Source organism: Peromyscus californicus, unplaced genomic scaffold, assembly GCF_007827085.1.
Source record: "Peromyscus californicus insignis strain IS unplaced genomic scaffold, ASM782708v3 Scaffold_8__1_contigs__length_139910024, whole genome shotgun sequence".
In the NCBI taxonomy this organism is placed as follows: domain Eukaryota; kingdom Metazoa; phylum Chordata; class Mammalia; order Rodentia; family Cricetidae; genus Peromyscus; species Peromyscus californicus.
This window is the reverse complement of record NW_026294606.1, coordinates 17,439,302-17,454,791: the sequence shown is the minus strand read 5'-3', so window position 1 is coordinate 17,454,791 and position 15,490 is coordinate 17,439,302. Positions and strand designations below refer to the sequence as shown.

The following is a 15,490-nucleotide window of genomic DNA, read 5'->3' as shown; positions in this document are numbered from 1 at the left end:
GGGGCTGAGAAGTGAGCAATCTGGTACCCTACCATCGGCATCTATGAGCATCCTTGGGCACAGAGCACAGAGAACAATTGGCTCCCAATAAAACCAGGCACAGAACGGGTGTGATGTACATTAAGTCTGAAGAGAAGTCAGGACAAAAACACATGGTAATGTGTTTCTGAAGGCTTTGGAAATTTTTTAAAAACGTGTTAGAAATGACAGTGTGAAAGAATTGTACTACTGTTCCAAACAACTCCCTGCCCCCCACCCCAACCCCTTGAAAGGGTTACACATTCCCACTACGGCCATGTTACCCGTTGGACCGGCAGAAGGGGAATGCAATTCCTGATCCTACTGATACCAGGTTGGCTACACCTTTGGCCACATGTATTTGAGCAAAGCACTGACTGCAGGTTCTGAGGAGCGGCTGGTCTGTAAGCCTCTGCCACAGCATTAGCAAGTCCCAGACAGTAGCAGATTCCTCCTCAGACTGGAGCCCAGACTAAAGCCTGGTTGTTGCTGCATCACCTGGCATGAGCAGGCCAACCCAAGGCAGACACAGTGCCCGAGAGCAGCACTACTGTCTACCCCGGGTTCTCTACTCACGGTGTAGCTTGCATCTGCAGCCAGGTGAATTTCTTGCATGCATGCTATTGTCTATATAACTTGAATACATGTAAACCCTCAATAATCTTCCTGACCTTCCAGATTAAGATCTGACTCTAGAGCTGGGCGGTGGTGGCGCACGCCTTTAATCCCAGCACTCGGGAGGCAGAGCCAGGTGGATCTCTGTGAGTTCGAGGCCAGCCTGGTCTCCAAAGCGAGTACCAGGAAAGGCGCAAAGCTACACAGAGAAACCCTGTCTCGAAAAAACCAAAAAAAAAAAAAAAAAAAAAAAAAGATCTGACTCTACGATTATAAGCTAACCCTTTCTCTTAGCTTTGCATGCACAACTTTTCCTTGCACGTACCCTACACTAACCAAAGTGTGTACAACCTCCCTTTTCTTTCCCCCACCCCCAGCACTGGGGACTGAACCCAGGGACTCGTGCACACCAGGCAGGGACTCCCCCACTGAGTCACACTCCCAGCCTTCATTACTTCTTTTTTTTTTCAGAGCTGAGGACCAAACCCAGGGCCTTACGCTTGCTAGGCAAGCACTCTACCACTGAGCTAAATCCCCAGCCTTCATTACTTCTTAATGCACCTATAGTAGAATATTATTTTCAGGTGTGTTACTTTTGCTCATGTTGCATTTGTTTAACTCTGTAAAGCTGTGTAACTGTGCCTGTCTAAAACACCTGATGGTCTAATAAAGAAGAGCCAATAGCAAGGCAGGAGAAAGGATAGGTGGGGCTGGAAGGCAGAGAGAATACATAGAAGGAGAAAACTGGGAGGAGAGATCTAGCAGCCAGAGGAGGAGGACTCCAGGGGCCAGCCACCCAGCTACACAGCAAACCACGGAGGAAGAGTAAGATTTACGGAAGTAAGAGAACGGGAAAAGCCCAGAGGCAAACAGTAGATGGGATAATTTAAGTTAAGGAAAGCTGGCAAGAAACTAAGCCAAGCTAAGGCCGGGCATCCATAAGTAATAATAAGCCTTCGTGTGTGGCTTATCTGTGAGCTGGGTAGGGGGCCCCCCCAAAGAGCCAAAAAATGACAACATACATCAATTGTTTCCTTATCTCTGCCCCTATGGACATCATTCCTGCCCTGAAGTTGTGCCTCTGGAAACTTTACAGGAACAGGCGGGCTATCCTGAAGCCCCGCGTTCAGCTCTGAGCTTTTCTCCCTGTGAAGCCATGAAGACTACAGTGGTGACAGATGGCATGTAGCAAAGCCCATCCTTTGTGACTGAAAACACCATGCAAGTCTGATCATCCACATCACGCCGAATTCCAGAGAGCAGAGTCCGGTGCCTTGACTACTCTCGGGGGATTTTGGTAGACGGGGAAGGTTAGGCTGTCTGAGCTCACAGGACAGCAGGATCCCAAGACCCAGACACCAGGGCAGAAGTGTAACCAGGAAGGAAACCAGCTCAAGCTAAGACCAGGTGCTTGCGACTTCTACGTCACTACGAAGCCACATGTTTGTTCAGAGCAAGCAGTCTAACAAGAAGGCCATGGGAACCACAAAGGTAATTCAAACTGTTTTCATGACATATTTAAAAGCAAACGGAAGACAAACGGGTTGTAGTAACATATTTTAGTTAACCTAGTATATCCTAAATATTTGTGCTACCTTTTTTTTCTTTCACCCTTGTATTAAACCTTAGAAAACTGCTGTATTTTATACTTACTGGACAGCCCAGGCCACAGTAGTCACATAGTACATGCTCAACAGCCTGGCCCAGTGCTTTGTTCTCAGCAAAACAGAACTGGCAGCAGGAGACAACCACAGAGGCAAAGACCAGACCGAGCAAAAGCAAATCTCAGACAGCAGAGCTACTGTGGGATGATCTGTATGTCAAATGTGTTGCTGATTGGTCAATAAATAAATCACTGATTGGCCCGTGGCCAGGCAGGAAGTATAGGCGGGACAAGGAGGAGAATAGAGCTGGGAAGTGGAAGGCTGAGTCAGGAGACACTGCCAGCCGCCATCAGGATAAGGAAGATGTAAAGTACCGGCAAGCCACAAGCCACGTGGCAAGGTATAGATTTATAGAAATGGATTAATTTAAGCTGTAAGAACAGTTAGCAAGAAGCCTGCCACGGCCATACAGTTTGTAAGCAATATAAGTCTCTGTGTTTACTTGATCGGGTCTGAGAGGCTGTGGGACTGGCGGGTGAGAGAGATTTGTCCTGACTGTGGGCCAGGCAGGAAAACTCTAGCAACACAGAGCTGTGCACATAATAAAGCCAGTTTTGGTGTTCGTCAGCGTACCTTTGTTTGTGGAGACAGGACCTACTACATAGCCCAGGCTAGCTTCAAACTCTAGATCCTCTGCTGTGGCCCCCAGTACTGATACGGCACACACATACCACCAACCCCGGGTCTTCAATGAGCTCCTTTAAACAACATGGGCAGGGGCACTGTTCACTGCTAAAGTGTCTGCCTACCATATGTAAAAGCCCCTGGGTTGAGTCTCTACACCATTTTTTTAAAAACTGAAAATTAATTAACAAGGTTGAAATATTAAATCATACAGTAAACTATAAGATATTGTTTGCTCATAAATTTACAATGAGCAAATTGACTAAAAAGAGGTATGCCCTAAACAAGATGATTGGCAGATAGTTTTAATTTCTTCCCAAATGCCTCCTTCTTATTAACTTGCCCAATAAAACACAACAGATAGAACAACCTTTCTTTTCCATGTGTACCAGTGCCCGCCAAAATCAGGTTTACCAAAAGATGGCTCACCCAACAAGCAGTTGCAAATGCTACCTTTGCACTATGACAGACAGCCACACCTCTCATGCTCTGACGCTTACCCAACAAAGGCTCTTTCTGCTTCTGAATCTACAGACATATAAACCAGTGTCTACATGTTTGTCTAAAGGGCTATTGTTCTCGAGCGAAACAGGCCTCCCTCCCATAAACACTGCAGTGTTCATCAGGTCAAAGTCTTAAATGGCAGGGAGGTGGGCAGTATCTGAGACAAATGCTTCTCCACTCAGAGCACCTTATAAAAGCCGACACTTACCAGACAGAAAAAGCCAAAAGATCAGGTACATAGCAATCTACGTTTCAGCACGTAGTTTCGCCTACTCCAGAACATCATGGATTAATAAATGCAATCTTAGAGCACCGAGCCTTCTCAGGTTGGCTTCTTACACTTATTAATATGCGCAGGAGGTTCCACCGTGCCTTTTTGTGGTTAGATAGTACATCTCTCCTTTATCCTTGAACAATACTGTATCAAAAGACTGTACCGGGATTCATCATCCATCCTCCTGCTAGAGGTCATCATTGCTTTAGTATTTGGCCACCATGAATCTAGCCATCATAAAGACTTGTGCGCAGTAGATACAAACTTTCAGTTGGTTTGGGTAACTACCCGGAAGCTTGATCACTTGGGTCACGTGGCAAGGATATAATTAGGTTTTTTAGAAGCTGCAGGGGTCTTCCAGAATGCCTGGGCCATCCACCGCGTTGGGCCAGCAATTGCGGAGGTCCTGATGCTCCACGGCCTTCATTTGGGTTTTAAGAGACTTGGAGACTTTAGGCATCCTATAGGTGTGCAGTGGTACGTCGTCATTTTAATGTTAATTCTCTAATGCCATGACGGTGACTTTATTTACTTATTTATTTATTTGACACCATGTACCTTCTTTGGGGAAATGTCTACTCAGATCTTTTTGTCCATTTTTAAATTGACATTTTTTTCTGTTTCTTTCTTTTTTTTTTTTGGTTTTTCGAGACAGGGTTTCTCTGTGTAGCTTTGCGCCTTTCCTGGATCTCGCGCTGTAGACCAGGCTGGCCTCGAACTCACAGAGATCCGCCTGGCTCTGCCTCCCGAGTGCTGGGATTAAAGGCGTGCGCCACCACCGCCCGGCTGTTTCTTTCTTTTTTTCACTGAGTTTTAAGAGATCTTTGTATAATTTGGATACAAATCCTTTACTGTGTATTTCCTAATATCTGTCCCAGGATACAGCGTTTCTTTTTACTTAACCCTGTCACCGGCCATGTCACTACTACTTTTAATAAAATACCACATCTTTCTCTCGTGTCCTGCTTTCAGCTTTGTCTCTGAAAGGTCATCGTCACCAAGCCACGTCATCTCCGCTACCTTCTGAAAGCATCCCAGTTGGGCATTTTACATCGAGGTCTCCGATCCTTCTTGAATGAATTTTTCTGAAGAACGGAAGGCCTGAGTTTACTTTTTAAAAATGTGGCTCTTCAGCTGTTTCCACACCCGTTGTCTCTCTAGTATCATTTCACGGTGATCTACTAACTTATCTCCCTGTTCCTTTATGCCTCTGTTTTCAGCTTGATCTACGCCGCTATGGAATCCCAACACTAAATTTCCAATTTCGGCTTCAGACTGAGAATTTATAGTGGGTTATTGGTTTCTTGAGTTAAATAACATCCATTTCTTGCTAACATTTTTTCAATCTTTTTTTTTTTTTTTAATCTCCTGAAACATAACAAGTGTGTTTAAAGTCTGGGCCTGACAATTTGATATCAGAAGCACGTGTAGGTCTATTTTTTACTTGTATTTCTGCTGCTTTTTTTTTTTTTTTTTTTTTTTTTGGTTTTTCGAGACAGGGTTTCTCTGTGTAGCTTTGCGCCTTTCCTGGAACTCGCTTTGGAGACCAGGCTGGCCTCGAACTCACAGAGATCCACCTGGCTCTGCCTCCCAAGTGCTGGGATTAAAGGCGTGCGCCACCACCGCCCGGCTATTTCTGCCGCTTCTTATTATCTTGTCTATACCTTCTTTAGCTCTGACGTGTTTCACTTTGTGTTTTGCCTTGTGTTGCTATGGATGGAACCTGGGACCTCGTGTACCCTAGGATGGTGCTCTGCCGCTGAGATACACCCACAGGGTTGGACACTATGTTCTTAAAGGTGGCTGCAGAATCCTTAAAGACATGGGATTACATCTCTTTCCTCCTGTGGTTTCTAGGCATCTGAATTCTGGGATTGCTTTCATGTGACTTCAGTCCTTGAGGCTTCCTGGATCATGACCTGGTGTGCGATGTGTTTGTTTTGGTCATCGGTTTTTGTTAGTTTGTTTGTTTCTGAGACAGGGTCAGGATCTCACTATGTAGCTGTGGTTGGTCTAGACTGGCTATGCAGACCAGGGTAGCCCTGAATTTGTGGCAATCCTCCTGCCACTGCCTCCTGCGGGCTGGCATTATAGGCTTGTTTTATCTTACTAACTAACTCAGAGTCTCACTGTGTTGAACAGGTTGGCCTGCCTCAGCCTCCTGAGTGTTGGGATTACAGGACAGCGCCCCCACACTGCAACACAATGACTTAGACCTGACAGTCATCCATCCACCTGAGGGCTGATTCATTTTTTTTTTACCTTCGCATGCCACCCAAGGCCTGTTCTCGACCCACTGTGCTGGCTGTAGTACAGGAAGTTTAGCAAGGACTTCAGCTCTGGCAGTGTGAGAATGACCCCCCTCTACCTTTTCCTGCCCCACAAAGCTGCCAGGAACCTTGCTCTACCTCGAAGCTGTTTCTACTTGAGTATTGCACATGAAACACTAGTTTGAACCTTCATCTAGTAATCCCTCACTAACCCTGATAGACTCCAGTTTCTTTACGCACAGGCTTAAAGAACTGTGATCACATTTATGTATCTGTGTGTGTATGTACGTGGGGGGGTACATGAATGCCAGGGCAAACATGTGGAGGTCAGAGGACAACATCTGGAAGTCCAGTTTCTCATTCCATCATCTGAGTGGGTTCTGGGGCTTGAACTTAGGTCAGTATCCTAAGCATAGGCTTTAAGTGTTTTCAGCTAAACTTGATGGAGGAGGTGATATTGATTCTCTGGTATGCCATTTCTGACTGCAAGGTCAGAAGGGAAATTATATCCTATGAACTTCACACACTTGGCTTCCGTGACCCCGGCACAACTGATTTCATATTGCAAACATACTCAGCCCACCACCAACCCAATGCCAAGACTGAGTCTGCTTCATGTATGAGTTGCTCCTACTTGAAATATTAGCTATGGTGAATCACTCTGTCTGTCCTGGGGTTTGTGATCACTGAGACCCCAAATCTCATCGTCTTACAAAGCATTAAAAGCATCTCTGCTTTTCCCACTTGTTTTCAATACACACATGCCCTAAATCTACTTCTGTGTCTTTAATATATTTTACTCTATTTTATTACTTACTTGCTTTCAAGACAATCTTTAGGCTTCCCAAATGTACCTCATAGAATAGATAACAGCTATTAAGTATTTTAAAGATATATATGTATGAAATATCCTTTAGAATATTTTTAAATACACTTTAAGATACAGAGATCCATCTGCTTCTGCCTCCTAACTGCTGGGATTAAAGGCATGCACCACCACTGCCTGGCAAAGATATATTCTTTAACATGATGATTTACCATTAATTTTGGTTTTGAGAATTTCATGGCTAGTCTTTGAAATGATTTTTAGCATCCCACTATGTATGTAGGCTAGAACACAACCAGAATGCTCTGGGTGCAAAGTAGTTGTGATTGTTAAGACTGTTTTTGTGCCTTGTCAACTTAAACGCTTTTCCTTTACTGGGCAGCCATGGGTAGAATGGTTCCAGTAACACACTGGCTTTTTTTTTTTTTTTTAGACAGGGTTTCTCTGTGTAACAGCCCTGGTTGTCCTGGAACTTACTCTGTAGACCAGGCTGGCCTCAAACTCACAGAGATCCACCTGCCTCTGCCTCCCAAGTGCTTGGATTAAAGGCGTGTGCCACCACTGCCTGGCTCACACTGGCTTTTTTGTGGGAAACAAAGTTAATTTATTACCAGGATGACTATATGCTTTGAAACTTCTGGGAGCAAAGAAACAGACAAGATAAAGGGACATATATCCTCCAGGAGCAGAAAACTTTCAAGATTATGAATTTTAGGGATTATAAACACCCCAGCAATTACTCAGGGAGAATTGTCACGATCCTCCAGATGACTGGCCCAGCTCACTTCAGGAACATCTGCCACTTCCTCTTTCTTAAGACATCTCCTATTATTTATTCAGTGCATGCCTTCCTTGCTGGAGTTCAAACTCTTAGTGCCAAAGACAATATGAATGATGGCTTCAATAAATATAAAGCATGAAATAACATTTTATTGGGTTTCCATAATCCAAGAGCTATACTGAGTGTTTTCTTCATAGCCCCAGGGCTACGAAGTAAGCCTTTCTCTTTTCTCTTCATGCTCTCACGTGTCCTAGATTCTGACCATATGGAGAAAGAGTTTGCCCTAAACCTATCTTAGGTAGCATGGCTGTAATCAGTGACATTAGCTAGGGCTGGTGAAATTTCTGGTGACTCGTGAAAGTAAACAACTTTCTAACACTCAGCAACATGTTCCCTGGTGATGACACCAGCCTTCACTTATTCAGGGCTGTCACTCAAACACCTTCTTACGCCCACTCCATTTACTCTTGAACTTTTGGGGATTCCACCAGTAAAAATGCCATCAAAAGTTGGCCGGGGCAGCAGGACAGCTCTAACTGGTAGTCACTAGTAGCTCAGCTAAGAACTCTGACAGCAGAAGACTGTCTGTCTGTCTAAGCAAGTTACCAAGTTTCACCCTGGGGGACCTGTTTTTATTCTTCTGCTTCCTGGAACGGCCATTGTCTTAGTCATTACTGTGGTAAAACACCCTGACCGAAAGCAGCATGGGGAAGAAAGAGTTATTTCGGATCACACTTTGAAGTCTATCATCAGGGAAGGCAGGGCATGGAGGCAGGAGCTGATACAGAGGCCATGGAGGGGTGCTGCTTACTGGCTTGCTCCTCATGGCTTGCTCAGTCTGCTTTCTTACAGAATCCAGGACCACCAGCCCTGGGATGGCATCACCCACAATAGGCTGGGCCCTCCCCCATCAATCACTAATTAAGAAAATGTCCTACAGACTTGCCCATAGGCCAGTATTAAGGGAGACATTTTCACAATTGGGCATCCTGCTTCCCAAATGACTCTAGCTTGTATCAAGATGACATAAAACTAGCCAGCACAGTCATGCCAACAACCTCAGCTCCACCACTCTCAGTCTATGAACCACCACCACCTCCTCCTCCTCCTCCTCCTCCTCCTCCTCCTCCTCCTCCTCCTCCCTAAGCTCCCTTTCGATACCAACAGCACAGACCCAATCCCAGCAGACAGGTCTACAGATTGAATTAGCTTCTAAGAATGTAACAGTGGGCGAGAGCACGCTGTAGAGTAGGTAACATACTGATCTTACACCAGCACCAACACGAACCGTTGACTCAGGCGTACATTTTAAATTAGAATGTCAGTCTTAATTCCTAGGTGGCCAGGGATTCTCCATGGGCTCCTGTGATGAGTTAGGCTCCCAAATGCATTCTAAGTCAGTACTGATGCCCATTTCCATGCCAGTACTTACCTTGGGAGGTTTTCTTCATGATGAAAAGAAAAAAATTCAATAGCCGAGATACAGAAGGTTGTCAACACAATGGCCACATCAGAGGGAAACAATGAAAGAGAAAAAGAAAAGAAAAAAACAAAGACAAGTTCAGCAACTTTGTATGGGACCTGAAAAATCACACGTAACTAACTGCCTGCAGCAATAACCTGTGTCTGTCGTGCAGGACATAAAATAAGCATCTACCCTGCGCTAATAGAATGGATCTGGACATTCATTGAGAGATGTTTCTAACGACTCTAAGAAAAGGGTAGCGAAAGAGTATGGAGATATAGAGATACTATAACCATCCATGCACAGAGCTAAATTCTCTTAAATCCTGGCTCCTACCTCAGTTCTTTGAGACAGGGTTTCATGTAACCCAGGCTGGCCTTAAACTGGGAATGACAAGGGCTGACCTTGAACTTCTGATTCTTTTGTCTCTACTACCTTAGTGCTAGAATTATAGGCAGGTACCCTTGTAACTGATTCATGTGGAGCTGGGGATCAAACTTGGGACTTTGTGCATGAAAGGCAAGCACCCCACCACCTGAGCTACGACTAGGGCCAAACCACCCTGAACATACCACACCCAGTCTCGTCCAACTCAGCTATATCCCCAACCTCATATTTCAATTTTTGTAGGTTAGTGTTGAAATACATACATATTTTCCATTGTTATGCAATATACCCTAATATATATGAAGATTCAGATTTCAAAAACATGATTCTAGATGACAAGTTTTACCTATTCCAACACTGAAGAGAACTTTTAAAACAAGTTCTGGCCTTCCCCCAATATCAACCACATAGGACTTTTCATAATGTTAATTTTTTTTCAGTGCTGAAAAATCAAACCAAAGGATTGGCCTATGCTAGGAAAATGCTCTACTACTGAGCCACATCATCAGCTCTGCCATGTTTATTTTTGCATGTCAAAAACTCAGAAATGACTGAAATTATACTCAAAGAAAACACTGAAAATGGAAGGATTCAAAGTAAGAAAATATGATGCTGATGTGTTTTACAAGTATTTTCCTTACATGTAAAATTCAGGACCTGAAGTTTGATTTCTATGGTGGGTGATCCTACAGTAGTTCTTGGCTTTCCTGATGTAATTATTCTTGATCAACTCTTATAATACCAATTCATGAACGTAAAATAATTCTCAACAAATGGGGAGCTTTTCCTATGCCTTCACGCAATCAGAATCATGGGGATCAGAAAACTAGGCTGAGGTGTGGTGGTACACACCTGTATCCAAGTATTTGAAAGGCACAGAGGCAGGGGTATTGCCACAGGTTTGAAACTAGTCTGGTCTACACAAATTCCAGGGTAGCCAGGACTACAAAGCAAGCTTATGTCTCAAAAGGGGGTGAGTTAATTAATTTAATTTAAATTCAAGGCAGGAGGCATGAGGATCAAAAGGTACAGGCAAAAATAACATTGTGTTTTCTCCAGCACTAGGTTCAACACTTTCCATAGAACTCTAAGGGCCCCTTGAAAAATCCAGAGTTCAGAAGTGGAGAAAGAAGGAGGTCCATGGATTCACAGACAGGTGGGCAGTTCTACACTTCTGAATGCAAATCAAGAAAATCACGACATTCTACTTGTGTCGGAGCTGAAGCATCATTCTCTTGGAATTTCATGAATTAGCCAGAAGGCAATAGCCTGTATGCCTATGCCGGTACCACAGGCAGTGAGGCACAGTGGGAATTCGATTCTGTCTTCCAGTTTTTTTGTCAGATCTAACAGGTATCTCCAGCTGTTGCCAGGCCAGTCCCAACATACGTGTGAGTCCACCCATCCAAACAAGACAAGCAGGGTGGATGCCACCACAAAAACACACAGGTGCTTTTAATTCTAAGAAAGCCAGAAGTTTCGTTCTATATCCAAAGCTTGAGTTTTCTGCTGAGAGCTCTTCCTTAAGTGGAGACTGTCTGGATTCATCCCTTCTGTGCATCGAGAACAAGAATGAGAGCTTACGCCCTACACCGTGAATGAAGCTGCTTGTTGTACTTGTTTTAACCTTTTTCTTAAAGTTCTTTAAATCCACCCCTTTATTTGACAAAGGAAAGTCACTTGGGTTATGTTAAGGAGGCACATGAAGCAACATATGTCAAGTTAAGAGAATACAGTTGTCCCTGAGTATCCATGGGGATAGATCCCCAAATCCATGGATGCTCAATTACCGTACATAAAATGGTACAGTGCGTGCACATAACCCACACACATACATCTTCCTATCTACTTAAACCCTCTCTAGACTACCTAATAGAATTGAGTGCTAGGCAAATAGGTACTGCACAGGATTGTTAAGGGAATAATCTAAGTGTCTGAACAGTCAGTACAGGCCCATTTTTTTCCCTGAATTTTTATGATCTGTAGTCGGCTGAATCTGAGGATCAGAATCTATTGAGGACCAACCCCACAATTTCCTATCTTAGCTATGGTGAACCAATTAACCTAATGAGATGAGACAAGCTGAAGGGAACCTCAAGGACCCCTCCAGAGTCGTCACAGCACGGCTCCCACTACAGTCCCACAAGGCTCGTGGCTAGCACCGAGGAACCTTGTGTTGGTTTGGAGCCAGTGGTACTTACCTGGCCAAAAATACCCATCTCCTTTCTTCACTGATATTCCAATAGGATTTTTTTTTTAAATGCCTCTTGGAAAAACCAATCTCATACCAGCCTTTTAGGGGCTTTGAAAAGTGCATTACTGTCACTTGGGAAGACAGGAATTTATCATGGAAAACTAACATAACTCAGCCACTTTCTGTGCTGTGATAAAAAACAGCTTAAGAATGAATGCATACTGGGCCACAGACTCATGTGGGGCTACCCATACTGACTCACTATTTGGTCTAGAAAACGGACACTCATTAGAGAAGAAAGCAGTCTTCTGATACATTATATACTGCACATTATTAACCAATAAGCTCTTCGGAAAGTGTGAATTAGGTAATGGGTGGCCAAAATGCCCGACTCACCAGAGGTTGGAGACAAACTGGAAGACCCAGGCACCTGCTAGCACACTGTTAGGTCCCGTTAGGTCACTCACTGTTAATCAGCCATTTTGCTTTGTTGTACACACAACATTCCCCATTGCCTTTTAAAAAATACATAAATAAACGATTCGTTTTTATTTTTGTGTTTGATTTTATATATTACTTTTATTTCGTGTGTCTGTGTGTAGACCTGAGTATATGTATTTGCACTGAAGTATGAGTGTGCAGGGCCAGTGGAGGTCAGAGAAGGAGCCCAGGGCTCTGGAGCCAGAGTTACTGGTGGCTATGAGCACCTGTGTGGATGCTGGGACCTGAACCCAATGTGTGTAAGAGCAGCAAGTACTCCAACTGCTGAGCCAGCACTTCAGGCCCTGCGGGCTTTTTGTTTGTTTGTTGTGAAACAGTCTTGCTGTGTACTACAGGCTGGCCTTGAACTTGCAGTTCTCCCACCTCTGCCTGTCCAGTTCTGGGATTACTGGCATGCACCACTACGTGGCTTCCTAAGTGTCCCTTTTATTGTTTGTTCTTGCAAATAAGATGTTGGACTCGGTATGGCTTACCTCCCTGGCTGCTATCTGTCAGACCTTTGCCTGGTGCTGAAGTCACTCTGACTACCTGCCGAGGCATCACTGTCCACCCTCATGTCAACCTGGTGACTCTGAAACTCCATGCATACCTGGAGAAAGCTACACCGTAGTCACAGCTGTCTCAAAATGCTCACATAGCCTTTTCTTCTTTTTCCCATTCTCAATCTTAAGCCCAGGTATCGAACCCTTGGCTTCTCTGGGTCATATCTACATATCTATAATGTTCATGCTGGAGAACCATGCAATCCAGTACAAAACAAATTAGTGTTTTGAGTAAGTTTATAACATTGTGTCGGGTTGCTTTTGTAGCTATCCTGGGCCCCATCCAGCCTCTGCACAGTGGGTTGGACATCCTTCCCCAGAAGGTCCAGCAGCTATTTCATCCCAGCCAAAAGGGGGGCACTTTTCCTGGTGCCCATAATAAGGCCTATGATGGAACAAACATGACCCTTTATTTGCATGTGAGATTATTCTTGTGATTGGTGCAAACAAACTCCTTCATTTGCATGGAAGCTAACCTTGATTCCCAAAGATGATGGATACCCTTTCTGGTTATATAAGCAGACTAACTTTTCCAGACCCTCCTGTGCAGACCCCCTGAACTGAAGAGTTCAGAGAGTGACCAGGTAAATGGGGAAAGGGGGGCGGCAGTGCAATGGAGTCAGTAAAGGATGCCAGAGTAGAGGTAAAGTGAGAAAGGAGGAGGGGAACTCTGGGTCCCAGTTCCAAGGAGATGCACCTTAAACACCAGGGGTCCCAGGCACCCTATGCCTGAGAAGTGTGACACTACAGCCTCTGTCAACGGCTGATGTCACCAACATTGTAGAAATGAGCAGTGTTGACACAGGTTGCCTCCAGTGCTAACACCACAGTAAGACTGAGAACCTAGAACCCGAGGCCCATTGGAGAGCTTTAGCACTAAAAGGCATGTACCACCCAGTGCTGCTGGCTGCTGCTGCCAATCACTGCTGTGGGAAGCCAAGGACTACAGTGTCTGCCAAGTGCTGAGGCCACTAGTGACGAAAGCCCAGAGGAAGAAGGCTCCAACCTAAACATTTAAAACCTGGAAGCATTCTTTACTTGAAGCTATTAGCTTCTGGGTCTGTTAGTCTAGACGCTAGGCCTTGGCCATTCAAGACTTGGGTTGCCAAGAGTGGAAGAGCTTTGCCTCCTCTACCCATGAATTCTATCCAGACAGATATAGCTTAAAGACCCAACCAGTTGACTAGCAACAGCTGTATGTCATTCATCTGTGGTTATGAAGAAAAAACATTCCTCCTTTTGTGTGCGTGTGGTTTTTTTTTCCCCCCTTAGACAAGATCTCACTCTGTAGACCTTGTTGGCCTTGAACTCAGAGTTCAGCCTGCCTCTGCCTCCCAAGTGCTGAGATTAAAAGCATGTGCCACCCCACTGGCTTATTCTATTTTTTAATTATGGTATATGTGTGTAGGGGTGCATGTGAATGCATAGGCCAGAAAAGAGTATCAGATCATCTGGGGTTGAGTTTACAGGCAGTTGTGAGCTATCCAGTGTGGAACTTGGGTCTCCTATAGAGGCAGTGTGTGCTTTTAAACCCTGATGAGTAATACTGACACCATAATAAAATACAGTACACATGCCACCTTTGGGGGCTGGAAATTTTGTGATATTACAACCTAGAGATAAAAACGATTTCAAAGGAGGCTTTGAGGCTGAGACGGTGCCGATGCCCCAAGTTTCTATAAGAAAAATGAAGCAAGCCAGGCCCTTTCCACAAGGATGACTGAGAACTGGCTGTATTATCAGGGACTTTCTGTCAGGGCAGATGAAAGAGGCAACTGTTCAAGCTTTGCTTCTTCGCTCTGCTTGCATGTTCACACTAAACATTTCTCTTCATGTTGCTTTGATGGAGCACCCCAAACCACTTTCCATCTGGAATAGCTCAACTGATAAATCCCTGTATGCACTAGAAAATCCTTTAAAGTGTTAATGTATCCAGTTTTCTCTTTCACCAGTATGGCAAAGGAGAAAACGTGGGTGAATAAGACAAACACCCAGCACCTTCAATGCTAAGTACAATCATGCACCACACACTAACACTCCGGTCCACGACAAACCAACAGAGGACCCTGGTCCCCTTAGGCTGTCTCATCAGGGACACTGTTACCTTAGTTTGTGTGAGTACACTCTATGCTGTTCAAATGACATGGGATCATTCTCACAGTACCCACTCATGCTGATAAGCGATGAAGTCCACCCTCGGGCTTAAAGTTATGAGCCCAAGATACAGGCTAGCTGGCAGCTTTTTAGCAAATGGAGTATTCAACGAATTCTGGGTTAAAGGTGGGTGTACTACTGGCCACTCTCCAGTGCCTGATTCATCCTTAAGCCGGGCGGTGGTGGCGCACACCTTTAATCCCAGCACTCGGGAGGCAGAGCCAGGCGGATCTCTGTGAGTTCGAGGCCAGCCTGGGCTACCAAGTGAGTTCCAGGAAAGGCGCAAAGCTACACAGAGAAACCCTGTCTCGAAAAACAAAAATAAAAACAAAAGAAAAAAAAAAGAAACAAAATAAGCCGGGCGGTGGTGGCGCACGCCTCCAGCACTCAGGAGGCAGAGCCAGGTGGATCTTTGTGAGTTCAAGGCCAGCCTGGTCTACAGAGCAAGATCCAGGACAGGCACAAAGCTGCACAGAGAAACCCTGTCTTGAAAAACAAACAAACAAAAAACAAACAAACAAACAAACAAAAAACAAAAACAAAATAAGCCTCACCAACCAAGAGTGGAGAGCAGATTTGATTAACAAGGACAGCCAGACAACCCTACTCCACATCTCTGGGAATATTCCTTCCTCCCTCCCTCTTGTCCTCAGCCCAAGCACTTATACCCT

General features: G+C 44.7%; 1 protein-coding gene across 1 annotated transcript in view; it reads right to left on the bottom strand.

Moving 5' to 3' along the window:
- Kif13a (kinesin family member 13A) overlaps nt 1–15,490 on the bottom strand; it is a 187,964-nt gene that overhangs the window by 104,540 nt on the left and 67,934 nt on the right. Inside the window, 1 exon segment of the mRNA XM_052727207.1 lies at nt 9,009–9,021. Coding sequence (XP_052583167.1) covers nt 9,009–9,021 — 13 coding nt within the window.